The following is a 16484-nucleotide window of genomic DNA, read 5'->3' on the forward strand; positions in this document are numbered from 1 at the left end:
TTGCACTAATGCAGTTAATGACAAATAAAAAATTTCTCCCCTTAACGCCAAATATATTTTAAGAAAAATCAAATAAAAAATAGTTCTGATTATTGTCTGAAATCTAATGCACATTCAACGTGTTAAAGATTAAACATTTGCATCAGTTCATCACTTACACTTATTTACATCGATTGTGTGAGTCACTGGTTTTTATCAAGGTGTTGCTAGGGCATGGCATCCTGGTTGCTAGGGTGTTTTAGGGGCTTTCTTCCTGTCTGGCATGAGTGATTTTCTGGTATGTAGATTATTTTTGATTCAGCGACTGAAAATTGTGAAACCCTTATCACTCAAATCACTAACTATGAGCACTAGTGAGCAACAGTGATGCCTCATCAAACACCCCTAAAAACTACAGTGACTATGGTACTTTGGCCATTAGCTTGGCAATTTGTGTAAATCAGTGCAAAATAAAGAAATGACTGTAAAAGAGTGAAGCAGTGCAGTACTTTTTGGTGTGCAGCTGAATACGAGTCCAGTACAGCGGTTTCATGGGTCTCGGCGGCTCCACCAGGCTTTTACGAGGAGGTTTCTCCTGCGGTGCTCCTAACGCGTACAGACCCATCGGGAGCGGAGGCGGCAGAGAACCCAGACCGAAGGTCAGGGGAGGACCTGGAGGAGGAGGAGGTGCAAATACACCTGGAAGAGGAGGTGCACCCATTCCCGGGAGAGGAGGCGGCGGAGGTGCACCCATTCCCGGGAGAGGAGGTGGAGGAGGAGGTGCACCCATTCCCGGGAGAGGAGGTGGAGGAGGAGGTGCACCCATTCCCGGGAGAGGAGGCGGCGGAGGAGGTGCACCCATTCCCGGGAGAGGTGGTGGAGGAGGAGGTGCACCCATTCCCGGGAGAGGAGGTGGAGGAGGAGGTGCACCCATTCCCGGGAGAGGAGGTGGAGGAGGAGGTGCACCCATTCCCGGGAGAGGAGGCGGCGGAGGAGGTGCACCCATTCCCGGGAGAGGAGGTGGAGGAGGAGGTGCACCCATTCCCGGGAGAGGAGGCGGTGGCGGAGGAGGAGCAAATGAATTGCCTGGGAGAGGAGGTGGAGGAGGAGGTGCACCCATTCCCGGGAGAGGAGGCGGTGGCGGAGGAGGAGCAAATGAACTGCCTGGGAGAGGAGGAGGTGCAGGAAGAGCGCTCATTCCTGGAAGCGGAGGTGGAGGAGGAGGTGCACACATCCCGGATAGAGGAGGAGGCACTGAAGCCGGCTGCTGCTGACACATGCACACAAACGCTTGAGAAACAGTCTCAGTTTCTGATGGCAGTGAGGAGTCACTCCTCCCAGGCCCCTGCACCTCCACAGGAGGCACTTTAAACCTAAAGCTCTCGTCCATAGGAGACGTCTGCACTGATTTGGCCTCCAGGGGCAGCAGCGCAGTGATTTCTGTCTGCAGGTCCACATGGCAGACGTCTGGGAGGAGACGCTCCTCTCCTCCACACTCCTGGTCTTGTGTCTGCACCTCCTGCTCCAGCAGAGGCTGCTGTTTCTCCAGCTCCGCGATCTTACAGCGCAGGTCTTCGATGGTCTGCTCCAGCTGCTCGATCACGCAGACGTGCTCCTGCTTCAGATGCACTGTCTTTATCACCGACTCCTCCTGCAGAGACAGAGACAGGCGTGACGAAAAGCAGATGAACACCGCAGACAGAAACCGACAGAAACCTGGGTTTCTCTTCCACTGGATTCACACAATTAAATGAGTTTCCTGTGGGAAGAAACAATGGACGGAATAGATTCACTCAACTGACTCAAAACATGACAATAGATGCCCGCAATCACAGGACCTAATAGAGAACAGCATTGATGTTTAATGAGAAACACGGCTTGTCTCTCAGTGGCTCTGACAGACGTTTTGAATCAGTATACACGATGCCAGGCTAAAATTTATATATATATGGATTTAATAATAAAAATAAGATACTTACATTTTTTGAACTATTCAAATATAAATAAAACATTTACAAAATTGTACAACATTTATGAAAATTTACATGATTGTTTATACTCTATTAATTGCGAAATGTGTAAAAATTCACAAATATAGTAATAATTTGATAAGATATTCACATTATTAATTAAATTAACATTAATGCAAATTAGTCATTAATTGTGTGCATACAATGAAATAATTGTATAATACATGTTTGAATTTCATTTCATAAAAGCTTATTTAAATGAATACAAAATGATATAATCATAGGTAATTAAATACATTTTATATTATATGTTAACAATTAGTGTTAACTATACAATTTTGCATATATATATATATATATATATATATATAAATAAATAAGAAAATAAGTCATAATTCATAATATTTACCAATAATTTATATTAAAATTAATTGCATCAATTAATAAATTAAATAAAATTTTGTAAACTTAAAGCATTTGCAACATTACATAATATAAATAGGTAATTGTGTGTAATATTAGTATTTATATTATAATAAATGTGTGTACAACTGTTTCAATTAATATACAAATTAATAATTGTGTGTTTGTGTGCAAATATATATATATAAAATTTGGAAATAAATATTAATAAAAAAAGTTAATTTAAATAAAGCATTTAATTATGTGTGAATGTATTATAATTAACACTTGTGTGCATGTTTATAATGTGAAATAGTGTTAAAGCATTGTTAGAACAGAAGTTGTCTGTAGTGAGTCTGAGGGACTGAAGTATGCTCTGATGCTGCCCTCTGCTGGTAGTGCACACTGAAGCACACTTCTCCTGAGCTCGTGACAGATGTTTATTTTCTGTTTCTGAAATTAAACAAACTTTGGGAACGATTAAACATTAGTCCAGCAGCAGGGCACCGAAACAAACACCACAATCAGCCCAATAACCTGGAGCTTCTCACGCATCCCATCCATCCATCTGCTCCAGACAGACCCTTTCTGCATTTAAAGACATTTCACTCAGATTTATCACGAGGACATGTGACGATGCTGCTTCAACCAAAATAGTAAAAAGTTCCATGGTATTACCACGCTTTCTGGACAAATATATATATATATATATAAAATACTATGATACAGATGTGATTTAAAGAGAAAAAAAATAAAACAAAAACAAGGGCGCACCTGAATGTGCCGGATTTCTTCCTCCTGTTGTTTCTTAAGGTCCGAGACGATGGCCTGATGCTCTGAAACACACACAAACAGTGCTAAACACTTTAAAACCGACTGGAAATATGAGTCTGTGATTATGAATGAAGCTTCGGTTTCATTCTGCAAGTGTGATTGTGATCACATCCAGTCACAGAATGAACTTCATGAGCACTACTGAAGGATGAAGCGATGCTGTGCATTAACCCATATTTAGAAACCGTTTATAGTTGGATTTGAATAAAGATTTATATTACATTTTATATATAAAAATACAAAATATAAAGTACATAAATATATACATAAAACAAAAAATAAATTATATAAATATATTTTTTTTTTTATTGTGTGTCAGATGTTTGACTAAGAATCTCTGTGAACTCACACAAGACATGGCACAAGGGATGATGGGCAGAAAAACACTCATGACACTGATCTTCAATATGCAGAAAGTTATTACGCTGAGTTGAGGAAGCCAACTTTCTGAAATGCTACAGAAACAACTTTTCTAAATGCACTGACTCGAACTCCTCATTCAGTTTAAACTCTAGAACCACCTAACTCCTGACAGAACTCCAGACTGATCTGAAGCTAGGTACTCTATCATTTCAGAATGATCCAATTTATAGTTTTCATAAAACTGAAAATTAAAAATCATAGAAATCCCATAGACTTACATTGACGCAATGTTCAGATGAGCCAAGACTACTCAAACTTAAACTCCCAGCCTTGAGACTAAATGAAGCTTCCTCTCCATTTACTATTTTAACCCATTTAGACACAATTAATACACATCTATCCATCAACCATCCAGACCTACCTAGCAACCACCCTGAGTATCCTAGCAACTGCATAGTAACACATTAACAACAACCTATCTATAATTTCTAACCGTTTTTTTAATAGACTATTTGTTTTCAAAACATTCAGATTTTAATCTTTAAATCGAATCTATTTCAAACTGAAAACTGTCAAACTTATAAAACTTTAGCAAACTGTTGTAAGCTGTTGTAAGCTTTCTGTGCTGGCTTTCTCAAGCCAACTTCTGGACTAACTTCATCTAGGATCTCTGTCCTGTATGATCAGGTGAGTGATGAAGATGAGTGAATGATGAGGCTACATTAGATACACATCAGCATGCAGGGGATAAAGTCTAAAATGAGTTGTTGTAATATTTCAGCCGGTGACAGTGAAATGGGTGGAAGGCACAGATGACACGAGCGTGACCGAGTTACTCACCCTCCTGCTCCTCAACCGCTGCAAACAAAAATAACCCAAAGTTTAGACATTCAGAAACCTCTAGAATTAAATGACACCGCAGCACAGGCTCTCAGTGGATCTAATAGACGGAGCTTGATTAATATCAGCTGAATGGGAGAGGGAACTGATCTCTGAACTGAAGCTCAGGTCTATAATAACTGCATGAATCTGAGAACGAACACAAACTAAGACCTGAAATCCTGAAGAAAATCCACCTTCCGAGACTAGACTCAATATTATACCAGGCCCAGACATTTTATTTTCCATTTTAAATGAGGTTTGGTTTTTTGTTTTAAGCTGTGATGTGCATGATTTAGCACTTTTAAATCACAAAAAAATAAAAAAATAAAAAATTATGAATTTATTATTATTATTAATAAATATTCCCAAGGTAACAATTCAGATTTTTGGTTTAGTACTAAATTATAGTAGAGACATAAAAAAAATATAACAATCCGAGCAGCTGAGTCCTTAGCCATCTTCAAGAATCGGCTTAAAACACATCTCTTCCATCTTTATTTGACCCTCGAACTCTAGCAACCACTATTCTATTCTTAAAAAAAACACAAAAAAAAAACACATATTCCTTCATTACACACAGACTGATATATTTCAAATGTTTATTTCTTTTAATTGTGATGATTATAACTGAAAACTAAGGAAAATCCTAAATTCAGTATCTCGGAAAATTTGAATATTGTGAAAAGGTTCAATATTGAAGACACCTGGTGCCACACTCTAATCAGATAATTAACTCAAAACACCTGCAAAGCCTTTAAATGGTCTCTCAGTCTAGTTCTGTAGGATACACAATCATGGGGAAGACTGCTGACCTGACAGTTGTCCAAAAGATGACCTTTGACACCTTGCACAAGGAGGGCGAGACACAAAAGGTCATTGCAAAAGAGGCTGGCTGTTCACAGAGCTCTGTGTCCAAACACATTAATAGAGAGGTGAAGGGAAGGAAAAGATGTGATAGAAAAAAAGTGTACAAGCAATAGGGATAACTGCACCCTGGAGAGGATTGTGAAACTAAACCCCTTCAAAAATGTGGTGGAGATTCACAAAGAGTGGACTGCAGCTGGAGCCAGTGCTTCAAGAACCACTACACACAGACGTATGCAAGACATGGTTTCAGCTTCACATTCCTTGTGTCAAGACACTCTTGAACAACAGACAGCGTCAGAAGCGTCTCGCTTCAAAAAGGACTGGACTGCTGCTGAGTGGACCACAGTTATGTTCTCTGATGAAAGTAAATCAGGGTCCCAGAGTCTGGAGGAAGAGAGGAGAGGCACACAATCCACGTTGCTTGAGATCCAGTGTAAAGTTTCCACAGTCAGTGATGGTTTGGGGTGACATGTCATCTGCTGGTGTTGGTCCACTGTGATTTCTGAGGTCAAAGGTCAACACAGCCGTATATCAGGAAGTTTTAGAGCACTTCATGCTTCCTGCTGCTGACCAACTTTATGGAGATGCAGATTTCATTTTCCAACAGGACTCTGCACCTGAACACAGAGCCAAAGCTTCCAGTACCTGGTTTAAGGACCATGTTATCCCTGTTCTTAATTGGCCAGCAAACTCTCCTGACCTTAACCCTTGAGAGAATCTGTGTGTTATTGTGAAGAGGAAGATGTGATATATCAGACCCAAGAATGCAGAAGAGCTGAAGGACACTATCAGAGACACCTGGTCTCTCATAACACCTGAGCAGTGCCACAGACTGATCCACTCCATGCCACGCCGCACTGCTGCAGTCATTCAGACACAAGGAGACCCAACTGAGTATTGAGTGCTGTACATGCTCATACTTTACATCTTCATACTTTCAGTTGGCCAAGATTTCTAAATATCCTTTCTTTGTATTGGTCTTAAGTTATATTCTAATTTTCTGAGATACTGAATTTGGGATTTTCCTTAGTTGTCCGTTAAAATTAGAGATGCACCAATCAAGATCAGCCGATCATTATTTACAATATGACCAAAATAAAAAATGAATAAATAAAAACACAATATTATTGCAGACTAAAACTAAATTACAATTTACTTAAAAAAAATATAAAAAAAAAGTCACAACTTTAATAGAGGAAAAAACATGGAGTAACAGGGCTGCATATGATAAACTGGACACAGCTCAATAATGTGGTGTGTGTGTGTGTGTGTGTTCTCATACCATCCTCGGTGTATTTGGGTCGGGGCCCGTCCTCGGCTCCTGGTCTGGTCAGGGGCCACAGGTTCTTCAGGTGTTCTGGCAGACGTCCCTCCAGACGCTCCAGAGACGGAGGAGGCTGACTGACGGCTGCCCAGGTGTACAGCTGATCGTGCTGCAGACACAGGAGAACACACACACACAACCTCATCAAACACACACACACACACACACACACACACACCACACCTGCGAGCGGACACAGGGTCACGAGGGAGGAAGCTCAATATTCAGGAATCATTAGATGTTAATCGTCAGCATCTGAGTCTGAATGAGCTCAGACCTGCTCGAGCTCTAATGAGTCCAGCTGTGTTCCTCTGTCCTCTCCACATCTACTGATGAACTCCAGAACCTCCCAGAGCTTCACCGTCCCATCAGAGGACGACCCGCCACACGCGGTCTCCATCCTCTCAGCCCACGCTTATCGCCATGGCAACGGGCACGCGTGCAGCGCACACGCATGCATCCTCACATCCGTGACGCAGCAGACACACGCAGCTGCAGCGGTGTGTCGAGACGTCCATGTTCTCTCTGGAGCTGCTGATGCTGATGCTGCAGTGAGATCAGGTTGCTTTCTGACGCAACAACCTCTCGCTCGCCCCAGCAGCACACAGAGAGAGAGAGAGAGAGAGAGAGAGACTGATGACGCCTTAAACCGGTCAGCGGCGGACGAGCCAATCAGAGAGCCCAGATTTACAGAGCCACGACTGTAAATAAGTGATGAAAACGCTGAACACACACTTTGGTCTCACACACACAATGCAGCAAACACACACCCTAAAATAAACAATCACCCATCACTGTAACCGTTATTGATTCACAAGCGTTCGATCAGATTCCAATTTTGATTTGATTCAATGTTGAATCATCCGGGAATAATAAGACACATCTGATCTGTACATGACTCCAAACATTACTGCTCTTTACACCATCTGTGACCTGTGTCTTTAGATTTATGCATCATCTGAAGCTGAATAAATCATCTCTCCAGTGATGTGTGGTGTGTGAGGAGGACAATATCTGTCTGAGATACAACTATTAGAAAATCTGGAATCTGAGGGAGCAAAAACATCTAAATATTGAGAAAATCATCTTTAAAGTTGTTCAGATGAAGTTCTAAGCAATGCATATTACTAATCAAACATTAAGTTTTGATATATTTACAGTAGGACATTTACAAAATATCTTCATGGACATGATGATCTCTGGCATAAAAGAAAAAAAATACAATGTATCGTTGTCTATTGCTACAAATATACGTCTGTGATACCAATGACCGCTTCTGTGCTGCAAAGACACATTTAGGCCTAAAATGTAAACTTACGTGAACAGTAAAACTTTCAATTATTTGGATTAATCAATTTTTTTATGAACTAATAAACTAACTTACTAAAGCACATTTTGCACGCATGCATGAATAAAACCGTTCAGCTTTCTGTACTCAAAAACATGAGTTTATTAAACATTCGCACCTGTTTGATTTCATTTATACAATGCATTTATTAATTAACGTAAAATCATGTTCACTGTGCATACAGTTATGTTAAGTTAAATTATCAATATTATACGGTTAGCTGTGCGACAAGCAAGTATTACATTTGTAAATCCAACCATTTGCATTTATTGCTGATAAACCTGATTACTGTGCATTTAAAACAATAATTTCCAATATAGATATCTGATCCGTTTCAATTACGTATGACTGACAAAAAAGCTTTTAAGTTTTTTTTAATTAGCACAGTTAAAACAAAAATGATTTTAACCCAAATGCATAGCAATTTTATATGCAATTCAAATCTAAATTTTAGGACTACTTCATCTAGTAGGACTACTTATGTAAATCTCATAATCATGCCACGGTTCATCAGTCATTTGATGACCTGTGACCTCAAGCTCACGAATCTCAGACCACATATTCAGAACAATCTCTGAAAGCAATGCTGTTTGCTCCTGAGGAACCAAAGGATGATGCAGAGCTATTTCTGGCACAGTAAGAGCCAATCACAAACGAGCAGCAGATCACATGATCCCAGCCTCAGCCAGTAAGAGCAAGCACAAGACGACCTCAAGTAGTGTGTTCATTCACAATAATGTGTTCACAGACAGAAAACAAGACTCCACAGAAGCAGATGCTCAAACCCGAACGGTGAGAGTGAAGACTAACGGGACTCACGTCAAACTTGGGAGCGATCTGTGGTCTGCTGCTGTAGGGGTCTCTGAAGCAGTCGCTGAAGGGCAGCAGGAGACCCATGGCCAGGATCCTGGAGCACAGCTTCTCCGCCTCCTCCGGCTCTCCAGAGTCCTGCTGCTGGAAGAAGCGCTCCAACAGCGTCCGGCCTGCACACACACACACACACACACACACATCCAGCAGACTCAGACACTGATGCAAACACTGACGGGAAACGATGCTGGCATATAATGCATACAGTACTCAACATTCACATTTATGCATATAGCAGATGCTTTTATCCAAAGCGGATTACAGTGAATTCAGGCTGTACATTTTTCAAGTATGTGGTGAAATGTAGAGCCAACATTTTGCATATTCAAATGTTCATTTTACACGTTACACTAGCATTTCACTCCAAACAGCATGTGAATCTAACGGCTGCGTTTCAAAACCTGAGCAACATGTTTGGTTTGGAAACAGCTGGCGATTTTAATTAGAAACAGTTAACGAGTGTGTGTGTGTGTGTGTGTGTGTGTGTGTGTGTGAGATTGTGAATGAGTCACTGCTGCAGTGCTTGAGCTGGAGCTTCATCTCCTCACCGGCTCCACAGTGAAAATATAAATCATTAGTCACATGATCACAGCACACTCATGTCATAGCAATATTTGCATAATATCCTGCCTGAACCTTCAGCTCGCCGTAATATCATCAGTTCCTGCAGTCATACACACACACACACACACACACACACACACACAGCGTCCTGAGTTTACAAGCCTGGTCATCAACAACTCATTCACTTCATTAGCATTTCAATAAGACCACAGAGGGGTCCACGGTTAAACATGCTGTCAGACAGCCAATGAGAAACAAGCTGAGGTGCATCATGGGAAATGTAGTTCTGCCGATTAAACTCAACACATTTGTTTTGATGAACGTTTAATAGAGTCGCACTGGCTTTATTAGGCAGATCTGGAAGTCAGATAAATTTAGCACAAGAAAATGCATCTGAAAGACAATGAAGACACGCAGGACAGGAATCAGACAGTGACTCACGGAGGGAGGAGCACAGCGACGGACAGATGCTCACAGAGATCTGACACGGTGTGTTTAACCCCACGGACCAGATGAGGAGAACAACACACCATGAGAGTGTGTCGAATCAGACGCTTCTCATGCACAACACCATCCATTTCTTAAAAACACTGGGAATAAATTATTCATGAGGCTCTACAGCAAAAGAAGAAATGCTTTATTTGAGCTCACACAGTTTGTGTGATAGACAAAATTAAAGGCTCTGATTTAAAACTCTTGAAATCCGGCAACCTCAGCCATGAAAGCTATGCAACAGTATCCGCTTCCCATCGATCCGCAGCGCAGCAGGAGCTCAGAAGTCAATAGAGAAACGTGTGCTCGAGCTCCAGCAACCTGCCCTCGCTCTGATTGGCTGAGAGCGAGCATGTGACGTCACTAATGGACCGGATCACACCACACCATCTGCTCTAGAGAACAGAACACATTCAGAGATCCTGCGCAGAGAAGGTTAACCATCACTGAACCAACACACTGCTGAATCAGAGCTGAAACTACACTTCAACACAGAGTTAATATCTCAGTTCTGAGCAGAAGACGGTCAACCTGTGAGATAAACAATACATTGCAAAAAAATAAAAGAATTGTGAGGTGGTATAAACTAAATATCTCAATTCTGGGGAAGAAAGTCAGAAAAAAAGCACAATTAGCTTTTATATGCATTTGGCAGATATTATATAATATAATAGAAGTGCCAGTTTTGCTTACATGGCATATCTAAAAAATAAAGCTGACTTAGAGGTCAAAAGAGCTTTTTAACAAATATTTAGTCTCCTGACCAGTTCATAAGGAATGAGATGTAAATAAACAAGTGTAAGACATAACACATATGTAAACACATGCATCACTGAACATCTTTTAATCCAGTCTGGTTAAGAAATGGTCAGAATGCAGTGTTTACGTTCTGTATTTTCTTCTTGATGGATTATTTCTCAAACGATATTGAAGTGGGCTCAATCGGATCGACTGCAGTGATCACACGAAGGCTTTTCTGTCTGATTAACAGATTCTTTAATTGCATGTAAATGCAGCTCCTGCTGAACCAGCGGTGTCATGTTATTAGTGGAGTTCTTCAGGATCTGGGAATCAGAATTCAGACGGATTCATTCAGATCCAGAGCGGTTCATCAGTCTCTAACACAAAGAGCTCTGCCAGCACAACACAGACTGAGAGAGAGAGAGAGAGAGAATATACTGAGGAGCAGAACAACAGAGAGAGAGAGAGAGAGAGAGAGAGAGAATATACTGAGGAGCAGAACAACAGACAGAGAGCATCCTCTTATTCACTGACGCGCCGCTTCATCTGCATCTCTCACACACTGATGCTGCTCAGCTCTCTGCTGATTTTGGTCTAAGTGTTGGACTCGGATCAAACTCAACATGCTTCTGTTTACTGCTCATACACATGACAACATCTCCAGCCATCCCATAATGCCTCTCTACAGGACAGAGACTCACTGCAGACTGCACTGTATATACACTGCCAACCACTTACAGAAGACAAGAGTGTTACATTTCAAACAGTTGTGTGCTACATTGTTGCCACTTGAGCTTATTACATGTTTAATTCAGTCAGTAGCATAAAAATATGGTTACTTTAGAACTTGTGAATTAATTGACTGATTTTGTTTGATTAAATGACACTTGAAATGGAAGCTCGAGCACATTGCATTGTGGGATACTGTGTCCAGTGCAAGTGTGCTTGTGTCATCCAGACTTCCATGCAAACAGAGCATTTTATAAAGTGTATACTAGAGACTGGTCAGAACCGGTCAGCTAGATTAGTGTGATCAACTAGAATTTAGTAACATTTTACAGTAAGGTTTCATTTCTTAACATTAGCTAGTTAACAAGCTAACAACTAAATCATTTATTAACCCTAATGTTAACTGGCACGTACTAGCACATTATTAAAATCAATAGTTAACGCCAACTTAATTTAATATCACTGAAATTCTGAATCATTTTTTTTTCTGTTTTATTTTAATTTTGGTAAAGTCTTAGTAATTATGTTGTGCGATTTTGTGATTTTATATATGACTACACAATTTTACTTCTGTTTTAGTTTATTTCAGTACATCAAGGAACATTTCCTTGGTAAATAACTGAAATCAAATTAAATATTAGTGCTGTCCAACGATTAAATCGCATCAAAAATACAAATTTGTTTACATAATATAAGTGTGTACTCTCTATATAAATACACACAAATGCATGTATATATTTAAGAAAAATTTTATATTTGCATTGTGAGTGTATTTATAATATGTATTAATTATATAAATATAAACATATAAATATTTTCAAATATGTACTAAATGAGTGTTTTTTAATATTTAAACAAATATACTGAGTACACACAGACACTATGTAAACAAAAACTTTTTATGGATGCGATTAATTGTTGGTGAGCACTAATATACAGTATATATTACTCAAGTATATTTTATTTCAAGTAACATTTTTTTTGTGGTATTAGTTTTAGTTTAGTTAACTATAATTAGTTTGCATTGCTTTTTGTTACTTTGTGTTTAATATACCAGCAAAAAACACAATTTTTAACAATGATGCATGAAATAGGAAGAATTTAGAGATGCAACTTCAGCGCCTACAACACATCAGTAGCTTTTCAGAAGTACGAAGGCTCCATCATGAAAGTTGGGTGTATAAGGACGTTCACATTAGTTTAGAAGGAGTGCAGCTCTCACCTGTGAAGACCTCGTGAGTCACAGAGCCCCGCTGTGTGCCCGTCCTGAGTGTCCCCTCCGAGCCGCCGTACTCCAGGAAGTCATCTGACCCGGCCGCTTTCGGCGGGAGCGGTCGGAGCTCCTCGGTCCAGTCTGCGGAGCGGCTGATGGGTCCGGTGATGCTGTAGGAGCGCTGACGCTTGACCCGTCTCCTCTCGGGCCGGTCCGGGCCCCGGCGGGTGAAGAGCGGGCTGAGGGCCGGCGAGGGCCCGGGCGAGCAGGAGGGCGAGCTCAGCTGCCTCGTGGTGGTTTTGATGTAGGACGTGTTGATGGCCGGGTACGGCTTGACCGCAGTCTTCATCCGCCGTGTGGCCAGAGGACTCTCCTGCGGGATCGACACGCTGCTCTTGCGCCTCTGGAGGAGTGCGACAGGCTCTTCGGGCGGCTCGATGACGGTGACACACTCCAGAGAGCCCGTGGACCCGAGCCCGTCGGCCTCAGACACCGTATCTGTGCTGGGAACATCAGCATCTTCTTCCACGGCCTCCACGGCGCTCTCGAATGAAGCGGTGAGGTCAGGGAAGCTGGTGGTGCTGGTCGTCACAGCAACCACTGGAGGAGGAGGAGGAGGGGCCTCAGGCTCTTTTGTGACCGGAGCACAAAGGGCCTCTTCTGGGAGCCCATTCACAGCCGGCTCGTCCTCCTCAGGGAGGCGCGGTGCACTAACAAGCCCGTTTTCTGGTTTAGGAAAGGCTTCGAGCACGGTGAAGGGCTCTGAGTCGGGGGTGGGGGTGTTTTGGGATTGTTTACAGTCCCAGGGAACCTCGCCGGGGGCCGTGAGCATCACGCCCTGCTTCAGACGGATGGCCTGCTGGATGTCTGCCAGCAAATCCTCCTGCTCGGCGGCCGAGTGGAAGCTGTACATGTCCGTGTCGGATCCGGAGCTCGCCACCTTCTTCTCCTCCTCCTGGCTGTCCAGCGTGTTCTGTCTGCTCTCCGAATGTCCGAGCTCATCTCCAGAGAGATCGGGCGTCTTATTATCCAGCTCGTCCAACGCATCCTCTTTGGATCCGCTCAGGAAGCCCTTCGCCTTGCTCTGGTTCTTGCGCTTCCGTATGTGAGGAAACACCGAGGATCTGTCGGATTTGTTTTTCTTCTTCCCTCCCTCCCCTCCCTTCCCGTGTGATTTCTTGCCGTGGAATCCTTTCTTTGTGCCGTCGTGAGCTGCGCTCTCATCCGCCGCGCCTCCCGCTTCCGAGCGCTTCAGCTTCCCGTCCTGATTTCCCATGATGAGTGGCTCTCTCACGCCATGACGGCTCCACGGTCTGCGTTTGCGTCTGCGCGAGCGGACACTCGACGTGCTCTCGCTCTCGGAGGATGATGAGGAGGAGGAGAGCAGAGCGAAGGAGGAGGCGGTGACGAAAGAGAGCAGCTCGCTGTCGTCCTCTCCTCTGCAGAAGGATGTGTGTGGGGAGGGTGGGACACGCGTGTGCAGGAGGCAGTGGCCCCGAGGGACATGCGTGTGTGGGGAGGGTGAGACATGTGTGTGCGGGAGGCAGTACTGCTGTCGTCTGCCCCGTCTCAACGCCTCCAGCAGTCTCTGTCTGAACCCTGGAGCCTCCAGCATCTGCCCCGGCTGCATCACGCAGCACACACACTCACACACACCAGCTACAGCACAGAACACAGCCGTCAGAAATACACAATGCAAGCAGAAATAAACCTTCTGACTAAGCAAAACATTAGCTTGCAAAAAGAATATGATTTGCTGTCTGACACATTTGGTTTCAGCTGAGCTGTTTAATGAAAATGGGAAGAAAAACGTTATTTTTAGAAAACTGACACCAGTTAAATTTAGCATCAGTGAGATTATGGTAAATATTAGATTTTCTTTTTAGATTTTCTGCTTTCATGCTAGTTTTTTTCTCCAGCTTTTTTGTTAAAAGTTTTAGTAATTGTGTTGTTTTGTCATTTTTTTATTATAAATATTTTCATATTTGTTTTATTTTAGCACAAAAAAAGTTATTTTTTTAAGAACTGACAGAAGTCAAACCAATCTCTTTAAGAGTTTTGTTAATATTTAGAATAAGTCTTTATATTCATATCTTGTTTGCTTTTATTTATATTTCCTGCTTTTATTAGTAATTGTGTTTTTTTTTTGTTTTTGTTTTTTTTTCAGTTTTTGTTATTTTAGTACATCAAGATAAAAAAAAATATAAATATTGCCTTGGGAAGTAGCTGAATTTATTTATTTTTTGGTATTTTACGCATTTATTTTAAGAAACAATAATGTGTGTTTTTTATGGCTTTAGATGTAGATATATACCTATAATAACCCTGGGTTAAAGATCATTTATAAAATGCACTTATATAAGAATATTTAAATAAACTGAAAAAAATAAAAATGTTAGAAAATCATTTACAGTTTTTCATGTGGCATCTAGTTTTAGAAAGCATTAGCCAAATAGACATGAGGTTCTGTCAAACATTTAAACTCATTTCATCAGTCAATTAAAGACAAAATATGAGAAAAAAAAAAACCTAACCCTAATCATAACAACATGCTAATCATGCAAGAAATATCCTAACATGTTAATTATGCTAGATACATGATAGCAAAATGCTAACATCATGATCAAACATGCTAACAACATTCAAATCATGCTAGAAACAAACGAACAAAATGCTAATTGTTCTAGATAGATGCTAGCATCATGTTAACGACATGCAAATCATGCTAGCAACATGCTAATAGTGCTGAAAACATGTTCTCTGCAGATGATCATGCCAGAAACATGCTAATCATGTTTCATCAAAAATTCGAATCATGTCAGAAGCATGTTAGCAACATCTTAACATAATGCTAATGGTATGATTCTAATATAGAAACATGCTAGCAACATCTATCAACCCTAACCCTAACCCATCTATCTAAATTTAAAACTTTACTTTGGTTTAAAACTTTTCAGGCTTTTACAACTACTCCAAAATTTCAAGCCAACCTTAAAAGTTTGTCTTAAATAACTTTTAAATCTTTTTATTATTATTATAATTATTATTATTATTATTGGAGGCAGTTAGATTCTTACAGAATACAAGATGAGTTTTCAGTTGAAGATTGTGAGGGATAACTACAGTTTTCATCCTAGAATCGGTAACTGACTACAAGTTTTACCAAGTAATCTACCCAGCCAGTAGTCATTATGCGCAAATAAGCACACTATCCTTCAAATATTTATATTATTATTGTTAGTTGACCTTTGCTGGTGGCCTTCGCCGGTGAACTCGCGTGATGACGTCACGACGCCCTCCTGCAGCGTAGACCGTGGATTGTAAGAGAAATCCTCACGTGGACTTTAATGACTGACGGACTGACAGTTCGACAGAAATAACAGAAGAAAACAGTTAAACTGACTCCACTAACTTAGATCTCTCAGGATCCACGTGACTCTGAAAGTGAAGTCAATTAATCAATTCGACTAAACGTTAAAATCTCTTCATTTTAAAAACGGCTTCGAGTTTGTTTCTTTGTAAAAACATGGACGAAATGTCCCTGTGACATCGAACCTGACTATCTGATTCTGATTGTGTGTTCCGCTCGAGCTGATTGTGTTGATACTCACTCATGAGTCACTGCTCCGTCATTACCGTGTGTTTTCGGTTTTCCCGCCGCCAGGTTTAATGCGACACCTGTGCTGTGCGTCACCTGTGCGTGCGTCTCCAGCAGCGACACCCAGTGGCCAGGTGCAGTCATTACACTTGGGTTAATAAACCAGTAAAATATGACAAACTTTAATACAGAGAATAGTTCAACTTGATCCGAGTCCGTTTAAATAACTGCAATAAATGTGCGATATGCTATTAAAAGAGTATGTATATTCCTTTCACACAATGGACGGTTTGGAAGACTTATTATTT

The 16484-nt window shown here is 41.3% G+C and overlaps 1 protein-coding gene across 3 annotated transcripts in view; it reads right to left on the bottom strand.

The window, feature by feature from the left end:
• LOC128025575 (formin-2) overlaps positions 1 to 15751 on the bottom strand; it is a 123833-nt gene extending 108082 nt beyond the window's left edge. For 2 of the 3 annotated variants that reach the window (XM_052612048.1, XM_052612050.1), the window contains exons 1-6: positions 15656 to 15751; positions 12588 to 14237; positions 8789 to 8952; positions 6580 to 6730; positions 3126 to 3187; positions 489 to 1630 (exon numbers count right to left, since the gene is read on the bottom strand). In XM_052612048.1, coding sequence (XP_052468008.1) covers positions 489 to 1630; positions 3126 to 3187; positions 6580 to 6730; positions 8789 to 8952; positions 12588 to 14237; positions 15656 to 15710 — 3224 coding nt within the window. In that variant the 5' untranslated portion in view covers positions 15711 to 15751. Of the gene's footprint in view, positions 1 to 488; positions 1631 to 3125; positions 3188 to 4388; positions 4407 to 6579; positions 6731 to 8788; positions 8953 to 12587; positions 14238 to 15655 lie in introns of all 3 variants that reach the window. The other variant, XM_052612049.1, reaches the window with a different exon arrangement.
• Between the last annotated feature and the right edge of the window lie 733 nt (positions 15752 to 16484).

This window comes from Carassius gibelio, chromosome A12, assembly GCF_023724105.1.
Source record: "Carassius gibelio isolate Cgi1373 ecotype wild population from Czech Republic chromosome A12, carGib1.2-hapl.c, whole genome shotgun sequence".
Taxonomy (NCBI): domain Eukaryota; kingdom Metazoa; phylum Chordata; class Actinopteri; order Cypriniformes; family Cyprinidae; genus Carassius; species Carassius gibelio.